We start from the raw sequence: 23,507 nt of genomic DNA on the forward strand, positions 1-23,507 counted from the left end.
GGCACTGAGGCATCGCTGCTTGGCGCAATCCGTACCTTCTCCTGGTCTCTCTGCTGCTTTTGCCCAGTTCCTCCTGGCACCACCAGCCCCGGGCCAGCCCCACCGCTGTTACCAGCACCCCGACCCTGCTGCAGAATTGCAGCTCTGACGGGGTCGTGGACGTCAGCTCTGCAGCTCCTGCTTCCAGGCGGCAAGGCATTGTAAACATTTACCTTTGTATAAAACCGCTTCAGGTGATTCTCCCGAATGTGTTTATCAAATATTACAGGCAGCCTGTTGCTTTACAAAATCCAGCCACTGCTCTGAGCCCCGCGGGTGAGACACAAAGGCAGGTACGTGCTCTGCCAACAGCACCGTGATCGGCTGGCAGGCTCCCGCTGGGGCAAAGTCCTCAGGGCACTAGAAGTTGTTAAAACACACCAGGCAACTGATAACACTGGGCATGTGCTCCAGATCTCATAGTTCTGATTTTTTGCAGAAACTGAAGGCTTTTAAATGCCACGGGAACGCTTTGTTTTAGGAAGGGTGACCAGAGCAAGTGGCTGTATGTGGTGTCAGTACGTACATGTTCTGATCTCCATTGCATTGGATGTAGCTTGAGAATTTACTGGCTCCGAGATCTGCCTGACATACCGTTCGGTTAGCTTCTGAGCGCTGAAAATGTTCCTTCCAATCTGCTTACTGGGATCAGTATCAGAAATTCATTTACTTTCAGATTTTCTGATGGAAAAACATGACAGCCTATGAAATATAGTTATGGATTTTTTTTATCTCCAATGATACTACTAGTGGTCACGGAGACTTCTCCCAAGTACTCTAATGCATCCTGGTAGTTGAAATCCTGAATAATTATTCTGTTGTCTATATATACAGTTAAAATCTGCAATGATTGTTTGAAAGCACTGAAGATACTATTTAGAAAGAAGGGGACTTCAAAAACTGTACAACTCATGGGAACAGATCTTCAGATGACTAACGCAGAAGACCTTAAAACCACCTATCTGTTCACTGAGGCAGTTGTTGCAGTGCTGCTGTGGTCAAACAGAAACACAGCTGTATTTTCAACAGAAAGATTCTCCTTTTTTCATCACGGCAGCCATCCTAAAGCTGACGGGGTGAGACAGCAGATGAGCGTGCACCAACGCTAGCCAAGGCGCCTCGTTGTTCAGAAGCATCCTTGCTCCCCCGGCTGCCAGCGGGGTTGGTGTGGGCAGACAGCGACGCTTGTCCTCTGCCCAGCCTGGCGTTTCTGGGCGCTTTATCAGGCCCTGCCGGTGGACACATGAAGTTTGCTGCTGTTGTGTCGGATCTGAAGAAGAGCAGAAGCATCTGAAAGCTTTTTTTCCCCCCAACTGTATCAGCCAGTCTAATGAGATACGGTATCTAGGGTGGAAATCTGCTTCACCTTGGGGAATGGGGGAAAAAAGGGTTTGGGGAGATTTATTGCAAGCAGAGGAAACATCCCCCTTTCTCTTCTTATTTTCTTACCCTTCCTATTTTCTGAAACAGCCTCAAGCTTTTCTTTAGCAAGCTATAGAGCATACCGTAGTTTGTATCTCCTGCAAGATAGAGAGCTGTAACGCTGTGCAATTAAATGTCCCAAGTAGGCAAATTAATACTGAACCTTTGGCAGCTACTGCTTATCACAAGGCAGTGCTTCACGTTCAGTGGCTTTTTCTTTTAAGAATGCAACAATAGCTCACGTGTACCCTTCAATCTTGCAAAGAGATTTCATTTTTCTTTTCCTCCTTAGTATGCTTTACACTTACTGATCTAACAGCGATGGGTAATTTTCTTTTTACAGTGCTGCTCAAAATTTATTAACGACACTGGTCACAAGTCCTCCCATTTTGCATAGCTGGTGTATATTGTGCTAAAATATAGGCATTTTTGTTGCGTATGGCGATTAGGAGCCTGATGTGATTATGTAAAAACTTTCTTCTAAACCAACTTGTGGTCCTGTGTAGCTCGTAGAAGGCTTATTTCTCAAGGAACATACATACTAAAGAGGTTTGGGTGCCCTTTGAAATTATAAGGGACAGAAGAAACAGGATTTTTGTCAGCTTCGTGGGCAATGGGGGATTACAGAAAATGGTCGTAAACTTTAGTGTCGGCTTGGTTGTTTTAGAACGCTAAAAGTTAAAAACAGCAAAATAAGCAGAAGGTAAAACGTCTTCTTTTGCCCACTTAATGTTTTCATATGTTGCTGTTGGTAGGAGTTTGTTTAGTATGAATATAGCAAACGTGACAGTAATTCATAGTTCTTAGCACATTCTGTGCCATATTTTTCCTCCTTTGAAGCACAAGTTTTAGCTTTAGTTTTAATTACCAGTGATATGCAGATAGTAGACAGAGTTTCCAGGTAATCACATACTATTTAGGTTGCTTAAAGGGTTAATATGAAAGCTCTCATGCAAGTCTGCATGTATGTGTTAAAAATTTAGTAAGGTATATGCTAAGAAAATAATTTTGAAGATTTGCACTGATTGAGAACATTTTTAAAGGAAACATTGGAGTGGCTGGAGAGCTGCCTGGCTGAAAAGGACCTGGGGGTGTTGGTTGACAGCTGCCTGAACATGAGCCAGCAGTGTGCTCAGGTGGCCAAGAGGGCCAATGGCATCCTGGCTTGTATCAGGAATAGTGTGGCCAGCAGGAGCAGGGAGGTGATAGTGCCCCTGTACTCGGCACTGGTGAGGCCGCACCTCGAGTACTGTGTTCAGTTTTGGGCCCCTCACTACAAGAAGGACATCGAGGTGCTGGAGCGTGTCCAGAGGAGGGCAACGAAGCTGGTGAAGGGTCTGGAGCACAAGTCTTATGAGGAGCGGCTGAGGGAGCTGGGGTTGTTTAGTCTGGAGAAGAGGAGGCTGAGGGGAGACCTTATTGCTCTCTACAACTACCTGAAAGGAGGTTGTAGCGAGGTGGGGGTCAGTCTCTTCTCCCTAGTAACAAGCGATAGGACGAGAGGAAACGGCCTCAAGCTGCGCCAGGGGAGGTTTAGGTTGGATATTAGGAAAAACTTCACCGAAAGGGTAGTCAGGCACTGGACCAGGCTGCTCAGGGAAGCGGTTGAGTCTCCATCCCTGGAGGTATTTAAAAGACGGGTAGACGTGGTGCTTGAGGACATGGTTTAGTGGTGGACTTGGCAGTGCTAGGGTAACAGTTGGACTCTAGGATCTTAAGGGTCTTTTCCAACCTTGACGATTCTATGATTCTATGATTGAGCAAGGAAAAAAAATCTTGAGATCTTCCATTATTATGTACGATTTTATGTGCATATTAGTAGTTAAAGGGATGACATGTTTTAGCAGAGTCAGTTGAAGAGATTGCAATGCAGATGGGTAAAGCAGTGGGAAAGGTGAGGTGCTGAATTATAGAGAGAGCTGAATATATCATTTTATCAGCACAGGAGTAACCAGATAAGCATTAGGTGCTCCCATGCTTTTCATGATAAGAACTCTTGGCCCAAAATTAAAGCAAAAATGATTTGACTGTTTGCTAACAGTTTGCAACATGACTTTTGTTAGATCTGTTTGCCCAGCAGTAATTATGTGAATAAAACATCTCTTTGGAGCTAGGAGATAACTACATTTAGGTGGTGAATGATAGTCATTTAGTGGCTGCAGCCCAGCCCTGTGAAGGCAGCCCCGGCCAGCCTGTCAGCTGCGAGTCTCTGCTCTCTGTGCTGGTTGCTGCCACAAATTAATATTAATTAATCAGCAGATGATAGAAGTTACAGTGGAGGTGGAACAAAGCCAGAAGCTGACCTTTATTCAGCTAAATGCAACATGCAATCCCGGTGAAGAATTGCTGCTAGCAGGCAGATCAGGATAAAATCGGTAAGTAAATGGTTAGGGCAGAGCTAGAGAGGACAGAATTAAGCCTTTTCTGTCTGTGTGTCTGGTTTTTGCCGATAACCTAGGGGTACCTTTTCCCTTGCTGTTGCTCAATTAGATAAGACATTGAGAAATAGTTGTTTTGCAGCTTATGGGGATGGAAGAGGAGCGTTTTATCAGGGAAGCTGAAATGAGACCCAGGGACTGGAGACCATGTGTGGTGTGAGATAGCAGGGCAGCAGCATCCATGTCTGAGAGCCACGCGGTTTCTGGATTGGCCTTGCTTTCTTTTCCAGTGACATTTTGGGCCTTAGGGAGACAGAGAGCAGTGAGATGATGCCATGGGCTCTCCCTGACTGCTTGCAGAGACTCCCTGCCCCCCCCAACAATCCCTTGATTGAATAAAATAGACAATTCAGTCTGTGGACACAACGAAGTCTGGATTACACACAAATAGGAACACAATTTTGCATTAAGATTTTTTTTTAATGCTTTTGAAGGACTGGCAGAGGAATGCTACATATTTAAGCCACTGCATAAGCTGGGACTTTCACCTCCTAGAGCCAGTCACTGCCTGCGAGGCAGCTGCTGAACTTACGGCGGGGCACGCGTCCCCCCCGCCACGGGCATCCCGGGGCTGAACGAGCATCGCTGTGGGACACGCATCACTCTGAAGAGAAGGGGGATTGCTGCAGACCGCAGGGGACCAGTTTTACGGATCTGTTGCATTTGGGGCTGCCAATTTGGGCAATTCAGATTTGTTTATAAAACATATTTAAAAGCTGAAAGTAAATAAAAATGACTCAACTCCACAAGAGGAGGGTTAAGTAAAGCAGGGAAGAGTGAAAAGCAGAAAGAAATGTAAAAGTGCGACAAATAACAGGAAATATTGACTAATCACTCAGATATTTGTTTGGAAATTAAAAAAAAAAAAGTGCTATGTGCTTTGTAGCCAAAAAAAAAACCAAGACAAGCTGATGATAATATACATCATCTTTACTAAACGACAAGTCATTCCTCCTAGTTACCTTCAAACATCTCTTTGTAGCAAAACTCCCATGATCAAATTGTGTTTTGAGACTAACTTCCCTGGGACCAGCAGGTTTGGGTTTGTTTGTGTGTTTTTTTTTCTTTTTTGTATTTACAGTCTTACCTTCTCAGGTAACTTAGAAAGAAGACTGAATGTATTAACATGATTAAAGACTCATGTTGGCAGTCCATTGTAGATTTCTCTGCTGAATTAAAGAAATCAAGGCCGTGTCTTTAAGCTCCATTCCTTTCCTCCTGTGTCCATCTGCTGATTACATTCACATCCTTTAAGTTGGGATTTTTCAAAATGAAGCACTGTGCTTATTTGCAGAGCATTCATATGCTCTTGATTTAATGTTCTCTATTAAAGGCATGCGTTAGCATATACTAATCCTTCTTTCATCTTTTTTTTTCCAGACGACTGAAACGTGACTATCCCAGTGCTGTAGTTCTTAGTACTGATGACTTCTTTATCGAAAATGGTGTATACGTGTTTGAGCCTGACTTCCTAGAGGATGCACACAAATGGAACCAAAATAGAGGTGACTGAAATCGATCCAGGGGTTCTGCAGAATAGTTTCTTTTTTCAGTCTGTCTTTAAACTTAGCCCACAAAATAAAATATCTGGAAGTGGTGTCATACACTAAAGTTCATGGGGTACTGGTTACATTTACCACTTCTGATTTTATTTCTTCTGACATCTTATAAGAGAAAAAAATACTAAATGAAAAAACGTTGGTGATTGATTGATTGATAGATGTTACTTTAGATAGTGAACCAGTGCCTATCGGGTAGCACTGCTGAAGCTTGGTAACAGCAGGTGGCATGCAAATACCAGCCCAGCAGCTGCTCGCTACAGCTCCGCATCCTTCACGCTGTAGCTGCTTAGATGGCTTTCCTGACTTGGCGGGGGGTGTTACGGGGGCAGTTAGTGAGAGCCAGGAGGAAAACTTGCAAACCTAATTATAGGTTTGAGAACGAAACAACCCAGGTCTCTACTTCAGAGAGAAAAATGTAACATGATTTCATGGCTGTATTCTCAACTCATTTCTAGCAAGGGAAAAACACTTTGAGATCATACAACAGACAGCTTTTGCAAGTAACAGTCAGTTTTGGCCGTTGTAAATACCTAGTGCTGTGATAGTGCTATGTTTGACGAGAGGTTCAGCTCTTACTGCTGAGCACAGCCAGTGGCTGCATCGACTCCCCCAGGAGGGTACCTGCCTCAGGGCACGGACCTCTGCTCACGGTTGGGTGGTGGCCACAAACCCAAGTCTGGTGGGGAACCAAGCCTGCTAGCAGTGGGCAAAGAAAGGATGCTCTGGGGCTAGTAAGACCTGGCTCTGTCTGTTATTTAATACATGTTAGCTTTACTTAATGTGTTACATTACAGCACACAAGGCAATGAAGAATGGGAAAAGCCCGGTTATTATTGATAATACCAACATCCATGCTTGGGAAATGAAGCCGTATGTGATGATGGTAGGGAAAGCTCGGCTTTATTGCTTTTATATACTCAGCTATGACATTTAAGAGGTGATCTAACTGAAATGGTTCTTAACATGGCTCAAAAGAATTGCTTCCATTTTCCCTTAGTTCTCTAATTATAGTTAAGGATTCCTATTGTGATGAAGTAGGGGAAGAGGTGCCAGTGTAGTTGTTTTATCTAGTCAGCTATATAGCTCAGTGAAGGCAAAATTACTTGAAAAGATTAACTGTCTTTGAACTTGCCCTGTAACTTCTTGATGACCAGGATGTCATCCCCTTCCCCAGCAGTGACACGAATTGAACAGTTCCCAAACTATTTGTTGAGAAATATAGCAAGGTATGACTTACAATTTTAGTTCATGACTTGTGAAGAATACACCATACAGAGTCTTTGAAGATGCATTGGTATCTCTTGACAGGAGTTCTGGCAGAGATGGCAATATTTTTAGTACAGGTTTTATAATGTGGCCTGTCTGCTAACGTTATACTCACGCTTCTGTTCTTGGGTTATGGTCTTAGTTAAGAAGTTTGGGTCTAAGTATTGCTTATATGGGAGCACAGAGAGGCCTGAATGAATAGTGGTGCTGGAAAGCCTGGACGTGGCACTCTGGTAGCAGAAGCTGTGAATGCTTGTGGGTGACTCTGAAGCAAGTGTGAGACCACGGCCAGAGGTGGCCAAGATGCAAAAAAGCCAACAATTTCCCTGCTGCCTTTCCCCCAAATCAAAACCCCAAAGCAATCAATAACTGTATTAAATATATACACGTGTGTGTGTGTGTGTATACAAGCAAATATGTTGTTTTACCTTGAAAAAATTGAGGCTTGTAGACTTTTAGTGGCTGGAAATAGCATGACTGATAGATGTTGATCTCACACTCCTGGAAGCAATAGATTGGCGTGGCCAACTTGTGGTTCTTGAGCCATCTGTGACTTCCAGAGAGTTCAAGTGCCAGGATGCCGTTGCCGTGGGGGACGGGGGGCAATGCTGAGGCAAGTTTTTCTGGGAGACCCAAATCCTTTGATGGAGAAAGAAATGAACCAGCTGGGACTCAGACCAGCACCTTGATGAGAGTCATGGTTATCTTCCTCTTTCTGGCTCCTAGTACATACGCTACATCTCTTAACCAAGTAAAATCTCAGGGGGTCTGGCAGATTGGCTACTCCTGAGCTCAGCAGCCATATGTCTAAAACTTCTGTGTACTTCTTCAGGCACGTGAAAATAGATATGAAGTTATATTCCAAGAACCAGATACACCCTGGAAGTTCAACGTTCAAGAACTGACGAGGTACATCTTTTTCTCTTTGATATAGCAGACAGCTTCTCATTTTATTGGTGTGCTCTGAGAAAGGTCAGCAGGCTTCCTCTTCATATACCCTAAAAGGTAACCTAGTAAAGGACAACAGAAGGATCGTCGTGGAAAATTTCTGTGACTCAGGACCTGATTTTCCTTCTGTATTTTGAGCAGCACTCTCTCTATTTGGGCACAAAACACAAGCACTACAGACAATATTAAGAGATCCGTTCTTAAAAAAAGCTAACCATACCAAACATTGTCTTGCAATGGTGGGGTGCTACATTAAGCGTGGTCAAGAAATGGGGTGCTAGAGGATCTTTCTGAAGAGCTTAGCATGCACATGCAAAAGGGATACAATGAATGTATCAACGCTGCGTTATGTGGTAGGATGTAGAAGCAGCCAAACATGGCTCTGAGTACGTTAGTTTGGCTAGTGGATGCAGGGTTAATGATTATATCACTAAAAAACTCCACGCAGGCTAATTTTCTAGCCTTTAACCAACCAGCTGTAAACCACATTACAGTGGCAAGTGTACTCCCATCAACTAGATCCAAAAGCTAACACGTGCTAACTTCGCTATCACAAGCAAACAGGGCACGGGCACTTCATTCCGCCCGATTTATTTGTTTTGTACCAGCTAGGAACTCTAGTCAAAAATTAGCACTGCTCCTTTTTCTGTGTGACAGAGACAAATGGCAGAGGGCCGTGGCCCGGAGCGCTGGCGGCTCCAGGGTGAGGCAGGACACGGACGATGGTGGCCAGGGCTTGGGGCTGAAGGCCGGCGAGGACACCAGCAGCCTCAGGAGTTGGCCGCACGTGTCAGCTCTTGCTTCACCAGCACCGGCTGGGAGCCATTTGCAGGGCATCACTGCAGAGGCAGATTTTGCTAGTAATCAGTCATTGCAGGCTGAGCTACTCAGTAACTTGTATTTTGTTTTATTAATCATTTGAAACAAGTCGCCTTTTTTACGGTAGCACTGTACAGCTAATTCAAATACGCTCAGTTTGGAGCCGCTCTTTGGCAAATGGTTCAGTGACAGCTGAAAGTTGCTGCCAGTCTGGTTCCACGTTGTGTCCTTACCGGCAGCCGGTCCCAGGCGCGGGCTGCGCGCGCAGGGCACGGGCTGCTGGAGGGCCCCGCGCCAGCTGCACCGGTGGGATGCTGCAGCCGGCAGCCTGCTGCGGTACGCGCACCTGAATTCCACCAGGGAAGAACCACGTTGAGCGGTGCAGGATTTGCACACCACAAGGCTTTGCAAATATGGATGCAGGACAAACTTAGATTCTAGATGATTAATTGTGCCTAATAGAGCTAAATGGCAAAACCAAAGAGACTCAGAGTTTGCAAACTCGCAGACAAGCAGAAATCCCTGGTGGTCTTTGGAAACACAATTCCCTCTAATGTGTCAAGAGACTGCAGCCGTTTCTGGTCTATCCAGAAAGCCCTGCATGTCCGAGCATCCTGTTCCACCCCCTTCTCAGACTCGTCATCATTTACAAATCTGCCCTGGAGCATGAGCCACATCAGGTATGATTTTTTTCCCCCGACTTGCACTCAAAGCAACAGCAGTTTTTTGGCCTCTCTACTTGTTGATTATGAGTCAGTGTCTGGGCTGCCTACAGCCCTTGCCCATGTTTCTCCAGATCTATAAAAGCTCGCCCTGAGGCTAACAAGCCGTTAGCACTAAAACCCATATAAAACAATACACAGGTCTTCTACATAGCTCTTTCTTACCTGGCCTACACTTCAAAGCATTTATCTAACTTCTTATGTCCTGGCTGCCCACAAAAATACTTGCATTACATTTTTCAGCAGTCACAAAAATATTTTTAAGAAGTAGGTGGAAGTGAAGAACAATTTGGCAAAAAAGGGCTAGAAATAGGTCAGTGGGGACATGAACCGTTATCCTGAACATATCAAGAACCTTAGCAAGCTTAAGATAGCCTCACAGGCAGCTAAATACTTGTATTTTCTGTTAATGTTGACTCTACAGAAGAAATATCCATCATGTCCCTCAACAAAAGATACAACGGATGAAGGACGAGTACGAGCACAATGTTACCTTCCACAGTGTTCTTCGCTCTGAAAAACCGAGCAGAGATGAGAGAAGCTCCAGTGGACCAAATGCAGCTTACAGCACGGGTGCCCATTCCCACCCCCCTTCGGCCTTCCCAAACAGAAGACGACCTCACGTGGCACCTACAAACAACAGGCTATTTAACTGAAGAGGTGGATTCTTCACTGTGTTTTAATTACCAGGGTATAAAAGTCTCTAGTTTTACATTTTTTTCCTAAACTGTTTTTTATTCTTGTATTTTTCTACATTTCTAAATTACTTTTATTTCTTACAAGTCTTTAAATGTCACTGGATTACGATCTCTAGCTCTACGTGACCGATCTAAGAGCACTGTCCTCAGTACAAACTGTACTCCCTCTCATCCCTCTTCCTCCCTGAAAACCCATTCAAGCTTACGGTGAAATTTACTGGCTGTGCCACACGCTTTTTGGGTGTTTTAATGCATCGCGCTCTGTCGCTAATAGATAACAATAAATATTCCTACATTCTTTCTTTCTTACAGGCTGTGTGGCCAATTCCTTCTCCACGCAGTTGCCATTTCTATACTTTATATCTGGCTGTATAACCTTTTGTATCTTCCCACTCCATCTTGCCTGGAGCATTACTGCTAGCTTTAAGAGAGGCAAAGGGAATGGTGGAAAAGGTAGCGGTTACAGATTGTAGCAAGATTGGATGCTGTTCCCTACCTACGCTTCTGCTGTCTGGGTTCATGCTGGTCTTGCCTCAGCTCTATCGCAGCCAAACAGCTTCTCCAGCCTGGAGGTGAAACACTTTAACGCACCAAACCCAGCTGTTGATCTTGCCAAGACATAGGAATTCAACCCATCCTGAGACAAGTCCCTATGCGGAGGCTCCTAAAAGGCAACATTAGTGTTAGGCTAGTGCTTGTTAACTCCTAAGTAGGAACAGGGCTACAGGAGCAGCTCTGAACAGCTGAAGCACAAGGCTACCAAATACCCAAACTAACTCAGAAGTACAAAATAATGACTTAAGAAAGGAGGAAAAAAAAAATGTTCTTGTAAGGGGTGAAATCAACTCCTTCCACCACCGAGTGCCAAGAAGCTGCTGACTGATCGATGAGTGAGAAAAGAAGCTCTCCTGCAGTGGTTTTTATCTATATTGTTAAATCCTGCTAAGTGTGTCCTTATCAAGAAGCCTCATCAAACATTTTTAAAACTCAGCATTTGTGATGGCACTTGAAGTAGGTGTTGATTATTAGGCAGTGCTTATAGAACAGGGCAGTAGTGAGTTATTTTGCAGTAGGAAATGACAGCTCACGTTGGACGTTAAGAAATACAGGTGCAGCTACTCTTCGTCTAGCAATTTAGCAGACAGAAGCGTAAGAGAGAGAAAGTAATACACTGCTTCTGGGCAAAAGCCAAGCTGTCTTTAGGACACGGTAGATGTACGAGATGAATTGCGTTTTCTACTCAAGCTGCATTTAAAGAAGCAGTATCATCATTGTAAATAATTGTGAACTAAGGGGCATAGGGAACCTGGCTCTGCAGTATTGCACAAGGGTTTACAGAACTATCGGCAAGCTTGTGTCAGCCCAGTACAGTTCTCCAGTCCTGCTACAATGTCCAGCTTGGTGACAGGAGCCACCCCCAGGTCAGCACTTGAGCCCAGTGAACAGCACAGGACCCTGAGAGGCTGCCAGGTGGGAAGCTGGCGGTCTCGGTTGTGAAGCATCCTCCCTCCTTTGACCCATGCCTGGTGGGAAGCGGCGGGGCAGGGGGCAGCCTGACAGCCGCTCTAGCAGGACTGTTTCTCTCTCCAGTGGAGAAACTCCAATTCTGAGACGCTTCACCTGTTGGAATTAATGAGAACAAAGTAATGAATTCAAGTACTAACTCACTCCCAGCAGCAAGATCTCATGATGAAATCAAAACCAGATCTGATTATCTTTCATGAGGCTGTGGCCTCAAGTGCTTCTTTAAGAAGGAGTAGCTCAGAAACACTGACCAAGGGTCTGTCATTAATACCTTTGTATGGCATTTTACTATGAATGAAATAATCATAGCTGTTCTCTAAAACTCTTTTAGCGCTGTATGGAAAGTTGGAGGGGAAAAGTACAAGAACTATGGCAGAATTACAGAATTAAAGTGTTATGTTTGGTAACAATAAACTTAGCGAATTGTTTATTTTGCCCTGTGCTACTTCTGACAGCTGAACAACTATTCTAATACTACAGAGGGTAACAAAACTGATTGCTTTAGACTGAAACAAAGATCCTGCTGTAGTTTAAGAATACATTAGAATCAAAGCAATGGTCTATAAAATGTCATCAAACCATCAGCCACACAGATGCTGTTGTACAATACATGGTTGTGTGAGAAATGTATAACTACTCAACTCCAAATTATTTTGCATATGAAATGTCATTCCATGAGTCTTTGTTTTTGTAGTATAGCTTTATTAAATACAATCAGGATTTAATGTACAAAGTGTAAAAATAATTTGAATTTGAAATATATACAACACTGTACATGTGCATTTAGTAGCATTTTCGGGGTTTTTGTCTTTGCAGCATTCTGCAGGCTGGTAACAAGTCCTCAGGTTCCTTTTCCCCAGTGGACCTGGAACTATTTTTGGGTGAAAGATCATCAGATAAATTAGTAGCTATTGTACTGCTGCTTTCATTTACATAATCAATAATCTTTTCTTCTGGTAAATTATTCATGAGTGCTTGTGTATTAATCATTGCAAGTTCTTCATCAGCAACCAGGTCATTCTCAGGAAGATGGACAGTCTGTCTCAGTTTTCTACAGGGAGTGACATGACCAATATTCTGATTTGGTTCTTTTGATGTCTTGCTACACTGTAAACCCAAACTTCGTGGAGGCTGAAATGCTTTTTTTAAAGATGGAGAAATGATTGAACGGATTGGTGTCAGTGGTGGAGGGGCAGGTATGCAACTGAGGAAGTCCATTGCTTTTCTCTTTTTGCTGTTTTTGGGATGGTCTTCATTAATTGTGGCAGATAAAGGCGTTCTTGCTGATCCTTGTGCGACAAGTTTCATATTCGGTGTGCTAGTTGACAAAGGGCTTGGATGCTTTATTTCAATTTTAGAAGTGATCTAGTTAAAAAGAGATAAGTTTTATGTTGAATAGAACGTACTATTTCATTAGTTTCCTCCACTACTTCCACAAAACGGGGGAAAAAAAACCAGATACAAAAATGCTATGTTATCATTCATGTCCAATTTAACTTTAGTTTGATATCTTCTGATGGTGACTAATATTATTCTTTCAAGTATTGATGCTTGATAAATCACTGTTTACATGTACATTAAGACAGCACATTTACATTCTGTTTCTGAGATCTAAGCTAAATGTATGGGAATTTTTCTGTGCCAGATGGTAAGAAATCAAAGCACTCCTAAAAAGGAGTTAAGTCTTCTACTGCATTGGATATATCCTCAACAGGTTGTTAAATAGGGAAAAACGAGGAAAAAATTTGAAGAAAAAAGGGACAGAATATAGACCGAAAAACTTGAAGATAACAATACACACAAAATGGATGTTACACAGCAAATCATTCAAACACATGCTTAACTTGAGAATACCCTTAATGTCTCATTTGTTTTAACTTGGTTAATATATGTAATAAACGGATATAAACTAAACCTTCAGAATTAAACATTAGCACTCTCTCTGAAATGGAAGCTTAAATTTAGTCCCCAGGAATTGATCTCACACCAGGGTGTTTCCACCTCCCTCACAACTAGTGGCAGGAAAAAATTCTTGTTCTGACTGCGCTCAGTACTCCACATCAGGAACAACTTGCCACCAGCAGCCTTCACAAGAAAGTTCAGTACTATTTAACTCAATTTTTGTCACGGCTGCTATAAAATGTCAACATTTACTAGGTGATACCTCTTCCCTTTTAAATCCTGGAAATGGTGAACAATATCTAGGAAAAAAAGACCAGGAGGTACATTCTCTAAGCAAGGGTAGGAACTGCAGAATGCCGTGTAAGAAAAATTTACAGATCAAGATTTTTCCTTCCAGTGACATCCATGTCAGATAATCTTCACAGTGGGACCAAGGAAGCAATAAATCATCTATAGGGAAAGGATGATTCATTTTACTCGTATAAAATTTAGGATATTTAAAGTATGCTATGAAAACACAGGCCACAAGGGGAGGGTTTCATGTACTGCTTGGAGGAAGAATAGTCTCAGAGTTCCTCCTGGGGAATAATCCTGAAGCCACACACAGAGAAAGCTTCTAATCAGCTTGCATTGCCCTGAAGAGAACCTATGGAGTGGACTGAGAAGTGAGACCATTCACCACAGCCATCAGTATAAAACATGCTTATATCCTTACTGTATGTACTGTCAGTATAAACACAATATTAATTACCAGAAGCTTACCAAACTTTTATCCTCTGCATGAAGACTTGAGCTGCAGGAAGGAGAGAGGCATTCCAAGCCACATCTTTTAGTTAAACTGGGTGGAAGTGAGAGATTTCTTTGTAGCAAATTCATCACTTTACTTTCTGCATCAGAGCAAAAGGAGGCCACATTCTATAGAGAACAGATTACAATGCAGAATAGTTGTTTTTCAAATTGTTTAAGTACTATGTGCTCACAAACAAAGTATTTAGGACTTTGTTTTGTCATCATAATCCCACTAGAAGTTTATTTATATCAAACCAACAACTTAGGAGACTACTGCACTTTCCGTGGAGGGAAGTATCATACCTTCCTTTTATTGTTAACAAGAAAAAAATCCTTTTGTATTTAAACTTATTTTTCAGTAAGAAGTGAGAATGCATGACTAAGACATGCTATTTAGCACAGCTAGAAAACTGAAATAATAAATAAATAAATGAAATCAACAATCTGATACTGAATGTGTTCAACTGAGCAAGACAGTAAATTTCAACTTTTAAAAAGCTAGAGCCAAACTGTCCATGACAGATTCCCTGTTGACAGGTACATTATTTGCTAGCCAGAGAAGATTCTGTGGCACATCCTAAAGAGAGAGTTGGTTGAACTGGATTAAAAAAAAAAAAAAAGCCATGCAATAGGTGATATGGAGAGTCCTCCAGGAAAACTGCATTAGCACCTTACTCCATCTCCCAGAAAATCCTCTGAATTCAACATTATGTGCATTACTTGTTTTAAAAATTTATTAGTACCAACGGACTTTTTGGTGAAGAATGTAACAACACAGTGAGTAAAATTAATCATTAAACTAAAAATCTACAGATTTACCTCTATCGTACTTCTCAGTTCATTAAGCTTCTCTTGAAGATAGTTTTCCTTTGGACTGGCAGAGAATACAGAAAAATCTCCAGCCAACAGCACAGGAATTTCTGATCTGAATTCAGATTGCCACTGAAGGTTGCTTGCAGAAATGACCGAACAGCGGACAACTATATCTTCAATAGCTAAGTGTCTAAGATCTGTCCGGATCTTTACTGCCACCAAATTATAGCTTTCATCAGATAAGTACACCATAGTAGTGAAACCTAAAAGCAAGAAAAAAAAGTCTGAATTAAACCTTAAGCCTTTAAGTAAAGGTTGATTACAGCAATTTGTATCTATTAAAAAAGTCACACACATCTTGATAGAGAATTGATAAATATAACATGGCAGCCTGTCTGCATGGTAACAGATGTTTGATGCTTCATTCATATTCTACACTATCTCCCTACTGATTACAGAAAACAACTCAGTCTGTGTTCCACTGCTTAAAAAATAATACTCCTCTGGTGCTTTTCCTTTTTATTCAGCAGATTATTCACCTGTCCTTACACTTGAGCTCCAATGCTTGCATTCTACTCATTCAATGAACACTGTACACAAAAGTGGGAGCTCACATACATGCACGATACTACTTCTGCAGATGCTGAACACAGATGTGAGAACTTACATCCACCATTTATGGAAACAACTAAAGAAAAGCTTCTCTTGAGCTTAGATCCTCCCTTACTAAATTATTCCTGAGCTAATAAGCAAAGACAGTTCTTGAGGAAAACATAATTATTGGCCAGCATATCATGGTGATGGGCTATATCAGCAGATTTTCACAGGCCTGAGATGCAGGTACACCACCAAGATCATTTTGACTTTTGAAATAAAAAAATTTAGTGCTTATTCAACGGGACAACATGAATGTGGTCCCCAACATACCTGTTCTGCTAACAGAAACTACAACTCCAACTAAATCAACTTCAGCACATGGTGGCTGAAAAGAAGGATCCAACAAACTGGTGAATTTTAGAGCTTTTCTTGGAAAGAATATCTGTACCAGCATCTCCTGTGATACCTGAAGAAACACAAAATTAAGTTTTTACTTATATAGACTGTGATACGTGTTAATGATACATCTTTATGCAGTTAAAGCACTTACTGATAGTTGTAGATACTGAGTTTTCTTTGTGGCTGACAATTGTATGTTAGTTGAGTCTGATCTTCCTTTGGACTGTGATGTTGACAGCTGGTAGATTCTGTATCGACTGCCTTCCTTTAACAGCGAACAAACATCTAGCAGTGGACGCCAGATACTCAGTATCACTCCTAACAATATCAGATTAAGATATATGAGCTGTGCAATAGTAATTTAAAGGCTTTTAAACAATATAAATTCACAATGCTCCTTCACACCCAAAAGCCCTAAACCAAAACCCAAATAAAACTGGAAATATTAACATGCCAGCTAGAATACTGTTGGGAAACTCTTCAAGTCTACCTGCTGTGTTGGCCAGTTACCCTGTTTAGATATAAAGTTATTTATAATTTTCCAAGTACTAACCTTTATGTTTTTCTTGCTTTCTGTAGTCTACCACACATAATTTCCAGACAGTAGACACATCTCTTTTGGAACAACCATTTTCTTCCTGTTCTGCTGACTCTAAAGCCTTCTTGAATTCTTCTTGTATCTGAGTTTGCTTTTTATCATTCATCAACTGCCTGTGAGCATTCAAAGCTTTCAATTGGTCTTCACTGAGATATCCCTGTAAGCAAGGGAAAATGTATTCAGTATCTTTTTTATTAATTAAAAAAATCCTGTCGAGATTTTTAGATAGCCTCTTTAAGTGTTCGCCTGTTACAAGCAATTTATTGTTCCACTGATATACTACTGTGGGAGTCACCACTCTTCACTGGTACTCAGCTAGTGCTCTGTTGTCTAAGTATGACATTACACACTGTTCTTACGTGACAGTTAGTGAGAAGCCTGCTTAAGAATGCATAACTAAGGTGAGTATTTAATGTAATAGGCATGCTTGCCTGTTTCATAAGAAAGAAATACTAGGAAAAAATTCTGTAAGAAGAGAAGAGTTGCGCCTCTCAGCAGGCTGTCTCTGAGCTGACACAGTGATTTACACTAAAATGCATCAGGAGTGTTACCTTTCTGACCAAGCCTTCAACACCCAGATGCCTTTACATGTAGCACCACAGATATGCATAACATTTTATCAAATAAAGTCACAGATCATATGGCTGCGTGACGGTCAAGGACCCTGACTTGCAAAAGGCAAGGCATGCATTAAATTTTTAACAACTGGCCGGGACTAATCACCTGCATCTTATTAATAAAGGCATAAACAAAAATTGTGATTGAACTGGAACAGGGAGTGAAGAGAACAACGACAATATAATCATTCAAACACTTCAGTGAACAGCATGCAAGAATAAGTGTGTGAAACTCAAGACTTACAAGATGCATTTAGTTTTCATATATGCAAGACAAAACAATAATAAAATGATGAGTAACATTAATTTTTAATTGTGCTATATCCTGGATTTTTATATCAAGAGAAAATAACTTATTCTGTTTTGCAATCCAATATATTATTCATCTATTTTAACAAGTCCTCATGAAAATATTTTCAAAATTTTACATCTTAATTTACTTAGTAATAAGCATACTGTAGAAAATCTCAAAAGGTGGCAAAAATAAATAGTGATTTAACAGTTGATTTTAGCAGGAGCTACTGAATTGTAAATTATTCCACAAGCATTTCAAAAGTAGCCCAGTAAGATCTATAGTTACCTCCATATAGCCAGGATCAGATGCATTCTGAATCGCTTCATAAAGTTCTGCGCCATCTTGCAAATTATGGATTTGCTGTCTTGTGACTACGCGTGATCTCGGTGTTCTTCTGCTAGTTCTCTCTGTTGCAAAAAAAAAAAATCACGTTGAGTACAGCCATACACTTTAAAAGTGAAGAAAAAAAAATTACGTAAGAAGCATGGTAGTACTTAGGCCTTGCCAGAATAATAACACAAAACACTTCTATATAGGAACTGATACATATGCGTGTATATATATATGTATGTATATATATGGAAGATACAAGCAGAAAAAAATTCTCATTCATTTAAATACAACACAGATTAAAATACTATACAAACTTCAGGGATGCCAGTATCAGTGTCTGCACTTAGGAGAGGGTAGGAGACTTGATGGGCTGCCATGAAACTTCATTGATACTTGACCATATTTTCTGTATGTCTGTCGCTTCCTCTCATACAGCAGAAAAGTCTCAAAGATACCAAGATCTGGGACAACAGGTGACCACAGGCCTGCACATGAAGCCTCCTTAGGACACCAGCTAAAAGCCAAGTTAACTTCATTATATTAAATTATTACCCTCTTCTTAGGTAAGTCTTTTTGCTGCTAGCATTTTGATGAATTCCTTCAGTGTAACAGACTCTAGTACAGCCAAGTTTACCAGTCAAACATTAAACAACACAATGAGGTGACTGATATATGGAAGTTTGTATCAGCGAAGTTAAGAATGATAAAGCAATCTCTTGATTTCAACTAAGAATTCAGTGCTGGGTTTTGTTTGGTTGATTGGTTTGGTTTTGCATGTTTTGTGTTTTTTTTTTTTTTTTTTTAAAGGATATGGCTTTATTTGCCTTTTCCTTGTTATTCATGAGGGACTCCAGGTTCTGAGAAAGCAGTTAGAGAACATCTCAGATTTACAGATCACCATGAGAAAGATTTATGGAAATGGAGAGGCTATCCGGGGTTATAGATATGACCCTGTGAAATTTGAACTGCACAGGCTACTGTTAGTGATGAAATCCCATCTGTTCCTGGGAAAAAACAAAAAACAAAAAACAAACCCCAAAACACCAAACCCAAACCAACAAAACCTCCTCCCAAAAACCAGACCAGAGTATCAAGGCAGCTGGAATCCATAATCGGTATGGTAAGAATCCTAATACACTTCCTCATTCCAGTTTAGCTGAGTCAAACCTGAGAGGAAGCAAACACATTTCTGGTGCAGCAGTGAGCTTCAGGAAGCCGGAGCAATCAGCAGCCAGTTGTGGCGCTTGTAGCAACAGTAGACATTAAACTGCTGCTAGAAGTCACCGGCAGAGGTATGCAGTCTCATCCCATTACAGAATCAGAAAATGGTTGAAATTGGAAGGGACCTCTGGAGGTCATCTTGGCCAACCCTGCTGCTCAAGCAGGGTCACCTACAGCAGGCTGCCCAAGACCATGTCCAGTGAGCTCTCTAGGCAACACTGTTGGTCACCCTCACAGTGATAAAGGTTTCCTGATGTCCAGAGGGAACCTCCTGTGTTTCAGTTTGTGCCCGTTGCCTCTGGTCTTGTCACTGGGTGCCACTGAGAAGAGCCTGGCTCCATCTTCTTTGCACCCTCCCTTCAGGTATTTATGTACATTGATCAGATCCCCCTGAGCCTTCTCTCCTCCAGGCTGAACACTCCCAGCTCTCTCAGCATTTCCTCCTATGTCAGATGCTCCAGTCCTTTAAGCATCTTCATGGTCCTTCATTGTACTCTCACCAGTATGTCCATGTCTCTCTTGTACTGGGGAGCCCAGAATTGGACACAATGCTCCACATGTAGCATTACCAATGCTAAACAGAGGGGAAGGATCACCTCCCTAGACCTGCTGGCAACACTCTTCCAACTTGTTGTCCACCAGGACCCCCAGAGCCTTTTCTGCTAAGCTGCTTTCCAGCTGGGCGGCCCCCAGCATATACTGGTGCATGGCGCTGTTCGTCCCCAGGTGCAAGATTTGCACTTCCCTTTGTTGAACTTCAAGAGGTTCTTGTCAGCCCATTTCTCCAGTGTGTCGAGGTCCCTCTGGATGGCAGCACACCCCTCTAGTGTATCAGTCACTCCTCCTAATTTTGTATCACTGGCAAACCTGCTGAGAGTACACTCTGCCCCATCGTCCAGATCATTAATGAAGATGTTAAAAGAGGACTGGACCCAGTGTTGATCCCTGGCATGCACCATGAGTTACTGGACTCCAACTAGACTTTGTGCCACTGATCACCACTCTCTGGGCCTAACTGTTCAGCCAGTTTTCAGTCCACCTGACTGGCTGCTCATCCAGCCTATGCTTCATCAGGTTCTCTGTGAGGATCTTAAAGGGAGACAGTGTCAAAAGCCTTACTGAAGTCAAGGTAGACAATATCCACTACTCTCCCCAAGCTAGCAATTTCATCACAGACGATTGTCAGGTTAGTCAAACATAACTTCCCCGTGGTGAATCCCTGTTGACTACTTCCAATTGCCTTCTTGTTCTTCATGTACCTGGAAATGGTTTCTGGGAGTAATTGTTCCGTCACCTTCTCAGAGATCAAGGTAAGGCCAACTGGTCTGTAGTTAGTTCTCTGGGTCCTCCTTCCTGTCCTTTTTGAAGAGAGGAGGGACATTTGCTTTCCTCCAGTCTTCAGGCACCTCTACCCATCACTGTGATCATTCAAACAGGATCAAGAGCAGCCTCACAAAGACATCAGCCATCTCCTTCAGTACTTGTGGGTGCATCCCATCACCAACCATGGACTTACATATTCAGTTTGCGTAAGTATACTTTAACTTGATCCTCTTCCACCAAGGGTACGTCTTCCTTGCTCCAGACTTTCCCCTGGTCTCCAGGGCCTGGGAATGCTGAAAATTGGTATTGCTAGTTAAGGCTGAGGTGAAAAAGGCACTAAGTAACTCAGCCTTCTCCACATCCTGTGTCACCAGCATCCCTGTCCCACTTAGTGGCTCCACTGACCTCAGTATCTCCACAGTCCTGCAGTGTTTGTGAGGAAAGATGCCCAGTGCTCAGTCTTAGTGAGATACATCCTAAGCAGTGCCCACTTCTGGGTGAAATATTACAGTGTCAGATCTTTGAATAGAATGGAATTACCAATTCTACAATTTTGTAGCACTTCCCTGAGCATTATCTCAATAATAATTTTTTAGTAGCCTGGCTAACAACATGTGCAGGAAGAGTTTCCTAGATAGCTGTAAAGCCAAGCAAAGAAGTATGTAACTGTTTCGTTCTGAAAGGTCTTGATACATAGGAAATAAAAAGCCTAAAACAATACAACACAAAAACAACAACAAAGAAAACAACCCAACACCTTATCTCTGCTTCTCTATCACCAGAGAAGTTTTTGCCAGTTTCTTGAAACTCTCTGTAAATGCCAAAAAAGTTTTTATGTTCTTATTACATGTTCTGAAACAATGAAAGCTTTACCTTCATGCTTTTCATATTCTGCTTGGATTTTTGCAAACAGAGCTTCCAGTTTCTTTTGTTGATCCTTTGCATGCTTGGCAGCTTCCCTTTCTTCAGCTCGGCTGTGACGAAACACGTATGAACCAGCTGAAGTCTTTTCCATCCACTGAAATAAAAAGATTCAAACAAAAAACAGACTTCTTTTTATTTTTAACCTCCTCTAGCTTCCTTCTAATACTCACTCACTGCTAAGCAAAAATGCTTTAAAAAATGAACAGGCAGTAGATCATAAGTTCTTTCAGTATAATAGACAAAAGGCAAAAGCCCACAGCATTGGTTGGTAAATCTTCACTTTAAAGTACACAGACAGAATGGAGCAGTAGTCAAAACTGCATGATTTCACAGCTGAAGAAACCATAGCTTATAGTAATAGGTATCAATGATGTAATTTAGAAGATAGCTGGATCCCACTGGTAGATACATTAAGATACAAACCATCAAACTCAGTTCTTAAAAATATACCAGAACTGCATTCTACCCAATTTGTCTTTCCACATCAACTGTATTGTCTGTTTTAACATGCTAGATTAGATGCTGTAAAAGAACTATGATGTTGTTCTGCAGATACTCTTAAACATTTTCTGCCTGAAATGGTTCCATAGAACTACAGCCTTGTCCACAACCCTGCCAGAACTGCCTTGCCTGATGCCTTAAGTGCCTGGTTTGAAGAGGTAGGTGAGCCAAACAAAGGGGTCACTCCTGCCAAAAGTGGTCCCTTCCCTTCCTCTTTGCTGCACAGTCCCATCTTCTCCCTTGCACTGGCTCTAGCACATATCTGACCTCATCAGACCACATCAGTTTGTTAATTCAATAGACAGCAGTTTGTTGGGGTTTTGGGGGGTTTTATTATTATTATTAGTTAGTTACTTACTCCTGGTTTAGCGAATTAAATTAGCTAAGCAACAGGAGCAGATGAGCTCCAGGTTTAGCACAGAGAAGCAGCAAGAGAGTATAGTGAGAGCAGGATGAGGAAGGGTAGATCTTTACAAGGCAGTGAATTGTTGAAATAGGCTCTGCCTGCCTCATTAACTGCACGCCATGTATTTCCTGCACTATTCACAGTTTGACACCTTTAATTAGGGTTACAGCGATTCCTACACTCCTTGACGCATGAGGTAAAAAGAAGACAGACAGCCCAAGTCTTCCTATCATTTTGGTAGGTTTGAACAAGAGTTTCAGTGTTTTAAAAAAAAAAAAAAAAATCTACATCTGCCCATCAGTCTCTTGATATAGTGAGAAACGAAGCACCACTTTCCTCCCCAGCCTGGAAGCCATTTACTGTGATGCGGTTACAGATTACGGTCCCCTTTCTGGCACCTAAATAAGTGTTAGTTCTCTCAGGCAGTTCACATAGTAAGTGCTGCAATTTCCTCCATTAAAGTAATGATCTAAATATCAAAGTAATATTCCAAACCAAATATTGCTATTACCTTTGCAGAATTCATTCTAGTTATAGTGAAGTCTGACCATATTTAAAATGTCTGGATATCAAGTGGTATTTAAAACATCTTCATTCTATTTTACATCATAATCACATTGTATTTCCAGTCATATTTTTAAATAATAGATCTTAGACCATATAGCCAGCTACATGTAAGAAAAAGTAATCTTACTAACGCTTATAAATATTTAACTTCTTTGCAGGGATATGTATGTTAATAATAGAAAAAAATGTTTCACTTCTACTTGGAGTTGAAACTGTCAATGTTTTTTTCTCCTTTAAAACAAGCACTGTGCTTTTTAGATTACAGTACTGAAATTCAATTATCTCTGGCTTTTTAAAGCTGAAAGCAAAGCCAACCAGAAGATACTGAGCACAAACTGAAATTCTTCTTATAGCAGGACACTCCAGTCCTGACATATTAAATATATGCACACTGCAAGAACCACTCCTGTTCATTTTACATGTAATGATACCTTTTCTTAAATTTTTTAGCTGTCTATATTGTATCTTATTTGAGGAATGATATAGCAATTAACTAATATAATTTAGATCTTATAGAACCTGTTAGATTCATAAAATACTTATACCATACCTGAATAGGGTAAGTTCGCTGAATAACTATATCAATACACCCCACTGCACCACCCTCACTGTAAAGCGATGACAAAGGCAAAGGAAAAGGTCTGGGATCCCGATGAAATCCTAGTTTTGCATGCCATCGTGCACATCGAGTGCTGTTCGCTGAAATCTGAATAAATTAAATGTTGAATGATAAACTGTCACTGGCAAGTCAAAAAGATCCAAGTTATTATACCTAGAGGAAAGA

At 41.5% G+C, this 23,507-nt stretch overlaps 2 protein-coding genes across 15 annotated transcripts in view; one reads left to right on the forward strand and one right to left on the reverse strand.

The window, feature by feature from the left end:
- The window catches only part of N4BP2L1 (NEDD4 binding protein 2 like 1), a 45,423-nt gene that overhangs the window by 3,106 nt on the left and 18,810 nt on the right, over positions 1 to 23,507 (forward strand). For 2 of the 14 annotated variants that reach the window (XR_015704421.1, XR_015704422.1), the window contains exons 2-6: positions 5,280 to 5,404; positions 6,256 to 6,344; positions 7,560 to 7,636; positions 9,641 to 9,907; positions 18,217 to 18,344. Coding sequence is in view for 5 of the 14 variants with exons in the window: in XM_087755871.1 (XP_087611997.1) it covers positions 5,280 to 5,404; positions 6,256 to 6,344; positions 7,560 to 7,636; positions 8,288 to 8,597 (601 nt within the window). In the remaining 9 variants the exon portion in view is untranslated. Of the gene's footprint in view, positions 1 to 5,279; positions 5,405 to 6,255; positions 6,345 to 7,559; positions 7,637 to 8,287; positions 9,586 to 9,640; positions 11,872 to 12,254; positions 12,403 to 12,445; positions 12,565 to 18,216; positions 18,509 to 18,932; positions 20,313 to 20,438; positions 20,532 to 21,238; positions 21,386 to 21,801; positions 21,909 to 23,507 lie in introns of those variants that run through there. The other 12 variants (XR_015704419.1, XR_015704426.1, XR_015704418.1 and 9 more) reach the window with 12 other exon arrangements.
- The window catches only part of BRCA2 (BRCA2 DNA repair associated), a 41,185-nt gene continuing 29,884 nt past the window's right edge, over positions 12,207 to 23,507 (reverse strand). The window contains exons 19-27 of the mRNA XM_087755873.1: positions 23,274 to 23,429; positions 21,199 to 21,343; positions 17,734 to 17,855; positions 16,492 to 16,693; positions 16,090 to 16,256; positions 15,870 to 16,005; positions 14,949 to 15,205; positions 14,103 to 14,255; positions 12,207 to 12,803 (exon numbers count right to left, since the gene is read on the reverse strand). Of these exons, the coding sequence (XP_087611999.1) occupies positions 12,222 to 12,803; positions 14,103 to 14,255; positions 14,949 to 15,205; positions 15,870 to 16,005; positions 16,090 to 16,256; positions 16,492 to 16,693; positions 17,734 to 17,855; positions 21,199 to 21,343; positions 23,274 to 23,429 (1,920 nt within the window). The 3' untranslated portion in view covers positions 12,207 to 12,221. The remainder of the gene's footprint in view (positions 12,804 to 14,102; positions 14,256 to 14,948; positions 15,206 to 15,869; positions 16,006 to 16,089; positions 16,257 to 16,491; positions 16,694 to 17,733; positions 17,856 to 21,198; positions 21,344 to 23,273; positions 23,430 to 23,507) is intronic.

Source organism: Nipponia nippon, unplaced genomic scaffold, assembly GCF_047370975.1.
Source record: "Nipponia nippon isolate SJK-2023a ecotype South Korea unplaced genomic scaffold, ASM4737097v1 scaffold_2, whole genome shotgun sequence".
Taxonomy (NCBI): domain Eukaryota; kingdom Metazoa; phylum Chordata; class Aves; order Pelecaniformes; family Threskiornithidae; genus Nipponia; species Nipponia nippon.